General features: G+C 40.2%; 1 protein-coding gene and 1 pseudogene across 1 annotated transcript; one reads left to right on the top strand and one right to left on the bottom strand.

The window, feature by feature from the left end:
- Nucleotides 1–4186: 4186 nt before the first annotated feature.
- LOC148870090 (Tetratricopeptide repeat (TPR)-like superfamily protein) lies at nucleotides 4187–6756 on the bottom strand. Its single transcript, XM_088968277.1, has one exon. The coding sequence runs from the start codon at nucleotides 6289–6291 to the stop codon at nucleotides 4639–4641; it is 1653 nt and encodes a 550-aa protein (XP_088824403.1). The 5' UTR covers nucleotides 6292–6756; the 3' UTR covers nucleotides 4187–4638.
- Nucleotides 6757–8381: 1625 nt separating this feature from the next.
- Nucleotides 8382–10033, top strand: LOC148870089 (serine/threonine-protein kinase KIPK1-like; annotated as a pseudogene).
- Nucleotides 10034–10803: the final 770 nt, after the last annotated feature.

Below are 10803 nucleotides of genomic sequence, written 5' to 3'. Positions count from 1 at the left end.
TGACAAAAAATTAAAAACAAAAAATAGCCAAAAACTATTGTCCAGTTTGACGGTTCGACCAACAGAGTCAGTGGTTCAATAACCAAATCAACAGTTTTTGTCCAAAAAGCAGTTTTGGGGTGAAACAGAACTGATCAGGTGATTGATTCCCAGTTTTCCCAATTCGACCATCTGGTCCGATCCAGTTTTGAAAACACTGCCAAATATCCCTTCTAAGCCAGCCAATTTTGTTAGCTACATTACCTATCTAAATTTGTAAAGTAGACATCAGATTGGACCCAAATTTTACAGATGACATATTTAGAAGACGAGTGAGTGAGTAGTTTTGATCTGCCATGAAGCCATTAAGTTGACTATGTTAAAGACCAAGTGACTCACCCGCAAGGTCAATGAATCAGATTTTGGCCCAACCCAATCTAATTTGATATTAAAAACAATAATCTAGATTCAATCTGATCGATATCCAATACTGGGGCATTTTTGGTAGTAGATTCAACCATCCAAAACCTTATAAGGGCATTCTCAAGCCATGGTTCAACTAAACATAATTTCTCTTCATTGGCCTGTTCTGATTTTAAAACATTGGTTACTATTTAGATGAATGAAAACTGATAAGAACAAGATAATTCATGCAGAATCAATAAGAAATATCTGATCCACCGTTCATATATAGTTACCTTATTAGGAAACTACCATACAAGAATTCATACTTTGCTCCGGCCAACTGAACCCAATTATAAATGTCGTGGATTTTTTTCCTACATTTAATGGAAAAAATGAGCTATATTAATATCATCCTCCTTTTTTAAAAGGAGTAGACCTATCAACAAGTCTATGTTTTATTTCTTCAAGTGACCAATTACAACATTAGTACTTCTCATTTTCTTCTCCCAATGACTCTGACTAGACCTTTTTTTTAGTTCAAATAGCTAGACTGAGAAAGTAGTTGATGAAAATAAATGGTGAACCATCAGAAATGCTAAACGCAATGGCAAAACTCAAAAGTAATATATTGTTCAATGAAAATATTGTTGTATTATAGAACAAATACAACAGGAAGAAATTGTTGGAAAGAAAAAAGTAATTCTTTAAATCATTGGAATGGATAAACTAATGGTTTAAGAGAAAGTACCAGGTATACAGAAGTAACGAAAGCAAAATGGAGCACCAACAGAAACTGACATATATTTGCATAATTGCATAAACTTATGATTCTGATATAGAAAAGAAGAAATAAGGAAGAAAAAGAAAGAGATTGCATTTCAAAGAAAAGATTGATATCTCAAAATGGAAGAAGCTTAAGTATAGTGGAGAAATGCACCTGTCAAAAAACAAGAGAAGAAAAAGTTGACCCATCCAAAGTAAGAGCATGAACATTAAAGAACAAAGTAGCAGAAGTTGGTAAGCCATCTAATCTAATGTCAACATTTATTCTTGTGTTCTTGTAGGATACTACTCATGGATGCCTAGACCCACTTCAGATACTCTGTAAGCCGATGCCATTGTACATTGCTCACTGAAAGCGAAACAAGAATACTTTGACTCAACAAAATTCTTTGTAAAATTTAAAATATTGTTAAAAGTGAGAAAAAAAAAAGATGGAAAGAACAGCGGCGTTATCGACAATGGACTTCAACTCAGGTGATCCTGGCAACCCACACAAGAAGAAAGAAGAAACATCATCGTCATCTTTCCTAAGTTTTCATGTGGAGGAATTCCTTCAAAGCTCCTGAAGCTACTATTGGGTACAAACTGTAAGTCCAAGGAGATTTTAGACCCTATAATTGAAAGATTCAAGTGTAAATTAGTAGGGTGAGAGAAAGGTTATCCTTCCAAAGGGGGTGAATTGACCTTGGTTTAAAGTCCCTTATCCAATCACCCCATTTATTTTCTATATATCTTAACAATTCTAAAGTCAGTAACAGCCTCCCTGAAGCGATTCTACTGGGACAGGTTGAGTGATGAAAGAAAATTCCACCTTGTAGCATGCTCTTGTGTTTGCACAAGAATTCGAATATGTGGTATTTTTTTGAAGAAACCAATGTGCTACTAAATCTGTTAAAATTAGCCAAATTTAAAAAAAAAATGTTAAACTGAAATTCCATGTAACAGCAGAAGTGACAGCCTAGAATGGATACCCCATATTTTGAACATCACCCCTCTTTTATTAATGTGGTGAATATCAACCCAGTAAACCTCTTCAACAATGCCATATAATTTATCATTCTCAGCATAAAAATAAGGCCATTACCCAATGTTGGTTGCAGCTATCTGAGGTCTTGGGAGGGGTAGATTGGACACAGTCCTACCTAACCTTTTTTTTTTTGGCTCAAAGTGTCCAATCTTGAAAAATATTCAGGAAATGTGGGGTACTATGTTAGAAGAAGTTTAAGTGGTGCTTTTTAAGGCATGAGAAGAAGGATACCCTTGTTTATTACCTTGAATTTTTAATGTAGGTTCAATCTATTTTGGTTGAGAGATGTGACAAAATTGGCAGTGCTCTGTTCTGTATGGCATACTCAGTCAAATCCAAATCAAAGTACTACAGTCATACATATCTTACTAGTGGGCAGGTTGGATGTCAAAGAGTACCACCCCAATCAAGACCAGGAAATAGCTGAGAGCCTGAGACTGAGAGGTGAATATTTTGTCTTGGATGACTCTATGATGACCCCTACCACTTGCAGAAAATCCAGAATGGCTTCAGAAAATTTGCCACTGGGTTTGCACCATTTGACCAATTGGAGGCATTATAGCTAAGAGGTTATACTGATCCTATCTCATGGTGGACAAACTTTGGGTCTGGTACTCCTCTGCTACAACCTCTTGTATTAAGACTACTTTCATAGCCAGCATCGTCCTCCTGTTATGGGAGGAACTGGAATGCATACACAAGGATCCCTGATATTAAAAGTAACTCTCTATCTTCTCAAGTTGATGATATTGTATATCTTCATTCAAATCTAAAACTTACCCAACAATTTTTGAAATGTGGTGGGTGAGGACAATGACATGGAAGACCAACCAGAACTTGCCATTACTAACTTGATCTTAGACTATCCTGTTCTTGAGCCAATAATGTTTTCTGATGAAAACCGAGATTGTGGGATTGAAAATTTAGTGGCAGAAGGTACAGTTGGAATACCAGGATCAGTTGTTGAAGGTGATGAAGAAACAGAATGGGGAATGAATAGAAATGCGATAATACTGATGTTTGTTTCAATGTGCTTGAAATTATTCCAGCATTTCTGATCAAGACATTAGTTACGTGGTGTCACTAACTTGATATGGCTTCACATGTACTGTCTCACATTTAAAAAAGTTTTGGAGGACAGCAGAACAAGAAAAAAAAAAGTGAGAGAATAACAAATATATTGCAAGGATTAACAAATTAAGATGGGGAAAACTAAGAATAGATGAATAAATAATGAAATCTTAACAGAAACAAATGAAAATAAACCCTAAAAATGAAGGCAAATCCGACTATGTCAAATTACAGAACCTGTTGGCTGTTGTAGGAAGGCAGGAACTGCATGCTATTGAGCAAAATCTATGCAGAGGGAGACCATGATGTTCTTAATATTAATAATATTTCCAAGAGTGTTATACTTAAATATGGTGGATGGATGGCAAGTTTCTTAATTTTAACGATAGAAAATATTTCCAAAAGTGCTTTGATGGAATTGGCTATGGATACATAATTGCCCTGGGACTTGATTGAAGCTATATAATTGCACTGGAACTTGATTGAAGCTTGTTTAAGTCGCTAGTGAACCTGGAAAGCTTTATCAAATAAAGAGATTTCAGCTAGAGAAAGAGGTGATAGCTGGTAACAAGTGTGAATCACCGAACTAAGACTCTAAGGCCCCGTTTGTTTATCGGTACATAAGAGGGGGAAAGTTGGTCAATGGGCATCTCTTTCCCATTGACCAACTTTACATCGTTTAATCCTTTTGCCATAAATACCGGGCCACACGGAAAGTTATCTTCGTTTACCTAGTAAATCTTACCCATCCCCCAAGTGGATAAGTAACTTTCCCAAATAAGCAAAAAGTGTATAAAACATAATAGGACAAGTTTGCCCTTACTTGAGAATCAAAAGAATATGCAAGTGTTACTGAGGAAACATTTAATTGAGCAAGTGTATTTGCCCAGGTAAGTGACAAATTTGTAAATAAACAGGACCTAAGACAAACACGCACTTCATAATAACAAATAAGATTGGGGGTATTATTTACAATAAAAAATCAGGTATTGGGGTAGCTCTTCCCCAAAAATCCATAATAATAAAATACTTGAAAGCCCACTCAGCCATATCTTTATTCTCAACCTAAGTCCTTGTGTCTATCCATCTAGCTAGCCAGTCCATCGCTGATTGTATGGGAGTACTTGCATTGCAATCTCTCCTCTTACAACCTCTTCTCTTTTAAATGGTTGTGGGTTTATCCACCTATATCCAAGCCAAAAGTCAGAACACTCGAATGAACCAAAATAATCCAGTGAGTTTAAGTGTGCTGAGTCAAATGCTAGACTAGATTAGTGTGACCTGAGTTTTCAACCCTCCAATGGTCTTGCTAGAATTTGGACCCAACTAGGCTACAGGAAATAAATCATAATTTTTTTTTTGAAAAAAAAAAATCATAATTCAACCTCCTCTTCTTGTATTTTAGGGGCATAGCCTAAACCTCTCATGTTATAAACTAAACCGTCGACCACTGTGAGGATCTCATTAACCTTGGTGTTTGACCTGTCCTCTGCCATAAATCTGTGAGTTTCTCCACCGAACTCAACCCAGCTATAGCCAGGATTGGTTTTCAATCTTCTATCTTTCATAAGCTTCCGTACTCTTGCAGCCTGATCCCAGCAACCCACACTGGCATATAGATTTGCCAGTTGCACATGGGTTGCAGCACAGCCCGGTTCCAACAAAAGCCTACTCTCTGCAGCATGAATTCCAATCCAGACGTTCCCATGAAGCCTAGAAGAAGAAAGTAAGGAGCCCCAAATAACAGCATTAGGAAGGATGGGCATCTTCTGGACGAATTCTTGAGCATCTTCAAGCAACCCAGCTCGACCAAGAAGATCCACAATGCATGAGTAATGGTCTAAATCCGGCGTGAGACCAAGTTCAATCATAGAATTGAAGTAAGTTCGACCCTTTTCTACAAGACCTGCATGACGACAAGAAGAGAGAACGCCAAGGAAAGTAATGGCATCGGGTTTGATCTTCCGCTTCACCATTTCTTTGAGGAGGTCGATGGCCTTTCCTGCGAGACCATGTTGAGCAAATCCTGCAATCATTGAATTCCATGAGATGAGATCTCTTCCTTGCATATTCTCAAAAATGTAGAACGCTTCTCCAATGTTCCCACACTTGGAATACATAGAGACCAAAGCATTGCCAATGTGGGTATACGAATGGAAACCCATCTTAATTGTTTGACAATGAGCATTTCTCCCCTTTCCAAGAGAGCCACCACCCATGCAGGCGGTCAGCAAGCTCATTAAGGTGATATCATTGGGTTTTATCGTCAAATGCCTCATTTCATGGTAGAGCCACAGACACATCTCAACCTGACAGTGTTGTGCAAAGCTAGCAATAATAGCCGTCCATGACACAACATTCCTCACAGGCATTCCCTCAAACATCCGATAAGCGTCATCTAATCTCCAACATTTGCCATACAGGGTGACCAAAGAACTACCAACATATACATTCATAACGAATCCAGTTTTGGTTGCTAGAGAATGAAGTTGAATCCCGACGCCTAGAGCCTTTGAAGCCCCACACACACTCAATGCACACGAGAGCGCATTAGAACCAACCACTCTCAACCCTTTCTTGTGCATCCGAGAAAACAAAGAAAGAACATCCTTCTCCTTATACAGGGCAAGAGCCCAACATTCAGCACCGGGGTCAAGAATTTCATCGAACGAGTCATGGGTTTTCCTCTCGGCTAGATTAACAGAAGTGGAGCTCTTACCGTCACGCTTTTCCAACAAATCCTGCATGCAAGATTGTAACAGGCGAAGATGGTCGGCATGCCTTTGGGTGGATAGAGAAGATTTTGGATTAACGAGTTCTAAAGATCTCAATGCCTCATACAAGCTCTTGGAGTTAGCCTTGTTTGCCAATTCTTCAGAGGCACAAGAACAAGACGTACGAAATTGGGCTACTACACGCAAAGGCGGAACCCGAACCACCACCACCACAAACGGTCTGCAAGAAGTAGAACGTGACTTGTTCTTGGCACATGTGCGCGCGAGAGTCCAACTCATCGCCCAAGACATCCATGAATCCTTTAGCTTGTTCTTGTAGAGCTTAGAAGTACCATATACATAAGGCTATACTTTGTTTTTTGATAAGTTGAGATTACAAAAGAAAGCAAAGCACACGCAGAACTCACAAGAAAAACACTAATTACACAGCCCGGGAGGCTACCCTTCCTACAGCATCAGCTAAACAAATAGAAGAAAGCTGCAAATTTTATCTTGTTTGGACTTGATCTTCACAATGACCAGCCGCAGCTAACAAATCAGCAGCTTGATTGTATTGAACGTTAAAATGGAGCTCAGTTTAGGGTAAATTTGCACTCTGATTTACTTTTGTCTATGTTTAACAACATTATATTTATATACTCACAAATAATATACCAATACATATTATATTAATAATAAGATGTAAAAATACATCCATAAAAAAAAAAAAAAGTAAATGTGTGTTAAGTGAGCTTTTAATAAAAAATATATATTTTATTAAAATTCATGTTTGCATCCATTAGAGATAAAAATCTGTTTAGTAAGAAAATAAGTTTGTCAATACAAAACTAAATCAATTTTGGAATTTATATGAACCTTTCACACTCTACATATTTGCATCATTTCCAAACGCAGATATAGTAGAAATGTTTTTCAACCCATGGCCAGACTGGCTAACCTTGCCAATTGCTCATTAGAAAGGCCGGTCTAAAATGGTCAACCCATCAGTCTTTAGTGTCTAACTACGATCATTGTTAAACTAGATGGTTCAATTGGTTGAATGGACTGATAATTAACCTTGGTAACGGCTCAGATAACCCACTAGACCAAACCACTCAACTCTGTCCATTTAGTGTCTGTCTAGTTGGACCTGTCTAATGTTGGCTACAAATTGAATAGGCCAGTTTGAATTGAAGCTTCAGAGAGAACCGGGTGGTCTAGACCATCAAAGTCCACCACTATGGTGTTTGCTCAATTGGACCGGCTTAATGATGGTTGGAAGTTGAATCAGGTGGTTTGACCAGTTGAAAGAACCAGTAGTCTTGCTAATGAACTGGTTCAACCAGTTGTCATTGCCAATGGGCTGCCTTCAACTAGTTGACTGAGCCGGTGTCTTCGTCACTGGTCGTTGCTATTGTGGCTTGTGATCTAATTTTGTTTAGATATGAATATCACAGTTTAACTCTTTTGGCTTGAATAGTTGCATTACTCATATACGATTAATCTTTTGGTACCAATCCCATTCATTCCAATCCATTTATGTGAGTTCGCATCCTGTAAACCTTCCAATTCGAAATTGAATTAAGTCAAAGTCCATTCGAACACCCATTATAGCTTTGCGTTGGGAGTGTCTCCCCATGGAGTATGGAGATGTTCCCGATACAAGGCCAAACAAGCCTTGTGTCTGAGCTTGGCATCAGTGTTCGCAGGGACATTCTCATTTTCCTTCTCTCTATGACCATGCCTAGATTTGGAAATCAAGAAATTAACCCAATCAGCGGAAATCTATACTACAAACAAGGAGAGGAGGAGGAAGAGAATAAGAGAAAAACTTACCGCTCGTCACTGATTGCAGGCCGTCGGTTGATTTTTAACGTCAAATGTTGATTGATGTAATCATTGGTTGTCTAGTCACAACATGCCTAGAGACGATGGGAGGAGAGTTGCAACGAGAGAGAAAGTCTAAAAGTTTGGGTTTTGTTCTTTTTTGTCATTTAGTGGCCCGTTCATTTAATAAGGTTGTGTTTGGTTTGAAGGAAAGAGTAGTGAAAGGAAGAGATGTAGTAAAACCTATACAAGATTTGTAAATGTTTTCTTTCATTTCCTTTCCTTTCTCTACTTTTTCCCCATGTACTTTGTTTTGTGACAAAAACCCTCGTTGTACTATGTCCGTAAGACAAAGACCCCCTTCTGTTAGAGTTCCGTTAGAACCCGCTATTGTAATATTTTTTAACCCCCATACTACCCTTGTAACACTGTCCATCTTCCTCAATCTCACAAATAGCAGCGGCGATAACTGTTGCAACGGCAACAAACTCCGGAACCTCCCTCTTTCTCCCTCCCTCTCTCTCTCCCTTGATGAGGAAGCACGAGTCCAGGCAATCGCGGAGATTGTGAACGACATGGTGGAGCGCTCGCTCAAAGGAGGGGACGTTGATCTAAATGCCCTCAAATCCATAGCTTCTATGTTGCCGAAGCTAATTCTCCTTGATGATTTATGCAGGTTCTATGTTGCGAAAGTTCTCCTTGCATTGGAGTATCTACACATGCTTGGGGTTATATATCGAGATGTTAAACCAGAAAACATTCTGGTTCGAGAAGATGGTTATATCATGTTTTCGGATTTCGATTTGTCATTGAAATGTGCAATGAATCCTGATGATGCTCGATCCAGTCGGTCTTAGCTGTTGGTAACCTTGCCTCTGGCGGAGCTGAAGATGCCTGAAACAAGGGAGAAATTGGAGATTTCCGGGGAGGAACCCGTGGGAATACTCCAAAGCTCAAAGTAGGACTCCTGAGATGGCAAGGGAAATAGAAGATTTCAAGACCAGAAAGCGCAAATATCACATACCTCTTTCTCTTGGGAAGGTCTTTTATAACCACCTGTGGGGGGGAGACATAACCGCCACTGTCCTCTCTGTCAGGGCCATCTCTGCCACAATTGAGATGGTAGTAGCAGGTGGCCGTTACGGCGTGATTGCCATCTGTCAGATCCAGACCAGTCAGGCGTGCTGCCTCAGAGTACGGACCTGTCAGGTATGGTTTCACAATTGCACGACCTGGAGCCGAGGTTCCGGAGTGGTGCGCGAGGTGAAGTCTTGAGTTCGGATGAGAGTATGTCCTACTATCCCAAGGTGTTGGCATATGGTCTGGACTGACCCGAGGTGGGCTAGTCCAGGCTTTGCCCCTCGCGGGCTTCTCTGTTAGCCTTGGGATTCTTAGGGAGAGCTCGGGTTTCACCTCCTAGGAAGTGTGGGTTCCTTTTGGGGAGCTCGGGCCTCTTCTTGGGGAGCTCGGGATCTCGGGCCTCTTCTTGGGATATGGTTGTGCTATGTCACCGTGCCAAGCTAGCGTTCCTGCCAGGTCACCCCGTTTTCTTCCACGTGTCGCACAACCAAGGGGTCGGGCCGAATCTACCTCCATCAAATCCTATTCTTCTTACATCCTCGTCATCAATCATAGAGCCCACAAAAAACTTTTCAGGTCCATGTGCAAAATCCCCTTGTATAGATCCTTTCTGTCATCCTGGGCACAGGTTTCATGCTTTTCATTGAGGCTGCTTGTGGCAGAGCCAACAACTGCTCGGTCCAATTCCTTTGTTGGGACCACTCACTCATGAGTACTTAGCTTCTGAGATCATCAAAGGAGAGGGTCATGGGAGTGTTGTGGATTGGTGGACATTTGGGATCTTTCTTTACGAGCTCTTATTTGGTAAAGCACCCTTCAAGGGCTTGGGAAATGAGGAGACCTTAGCAAATGTGGTGATACAGAACCTCAAGTTTCCTGAAAGCCCAATGGTCAGCTTTCAAGCAAATGATCTGATCAGAGGGCTATAGTAAAGGATCTAGAGAATCAGTTGGGGTCAGAGAGAGGAGTGGCAGAGATTAAGCAACATCCATTCTTTGAGGGCCTGAACTGGGCATTAATATGGTGTGCCATCCCACCGGAGCTACCAAAGTTTTGTGATCTCGGAGTTCCACTTATGCTTTCCCAGGAGAGTAAACGTTTGGAGTTCAAGTCTATAGGAGGGCATCTGGAGTTCAAATTGTTCTAGCATGTGATCTCTCTCTTCTATGGGGAGTTGTTTGATATGGAGTTCGAATTGTTCTAGCATTGTGTGTCGTGTATGATTCATTGCTTCTTGTAGAAACACAATGAATAGATTTTGCCAGCCTCCACTCTCCAGTTTCTAAATGCGATGACGGTTACTTAGAGAACTGAGTTTTGGCTTGGACTAGTTAATACTCAATGGATACTTTTTGGGGCCTGCAGTCCTTACATCAATTTGTGTAATTCATGTTCTCTCCCCTGTGCGAGTGCTCCGCATGCCATTCATGATTCCCTTGATTGCCTGGACTCGTGCTTCCTTATCGAGGGAGAGAGAAAAGGAGAGAGAGGGAGGTTCCAAAGTCCACTGCCGCTGCAACAACTACCGCCACTGCTGTTCGGGAGGTCGGGGAAGATGAACAGTGTTACAAGGGTAGTATGGGGACTAAAAAATATTGTAATGGCAAACTTTAGTGGAAGTCTAACATAATGGGGTCTTTGTCTCACAGACATAGTACAAGGAGGGTCTTTGTTGCAAAACAAAGTATAGCAAACCCCATAGTACAAGGGGTCTTTGTAATTTACCCAAACTTTTACAAACCTTGTATAGGTTTCTCTACCTTTTCCTTTAAACCAAACATAACCTAAGGGGATGTATTTGTTTTTGATTTGCAGGTACACGCTTCCCATAAACCAAAGGGTTGACAGGATGCAAGCTCCATTTAAGTTGATCCAACCATTGACCAACCCATTATAAATAATTTAGTTAGATTTGGA

This window comes from Nelumbo lutea, chromosome 2 (genome assembly GCF_056320005.1).
Source record: "Nelumbo lutea isolate HS-2025 chromosome 2, American lotus-T2T, whole genome shotgun sequence".
Classification (NCBI taxonomy): Eukaryota; Viridiplantae; Streptophyta; class Magnoliopsida; order Proteales; family Nelumbonaceae; genus Nelumbo; species Nelumbo lutea.
This window is presented reverse-complemented; position numbering and strand designations above follow the sequence as displayed.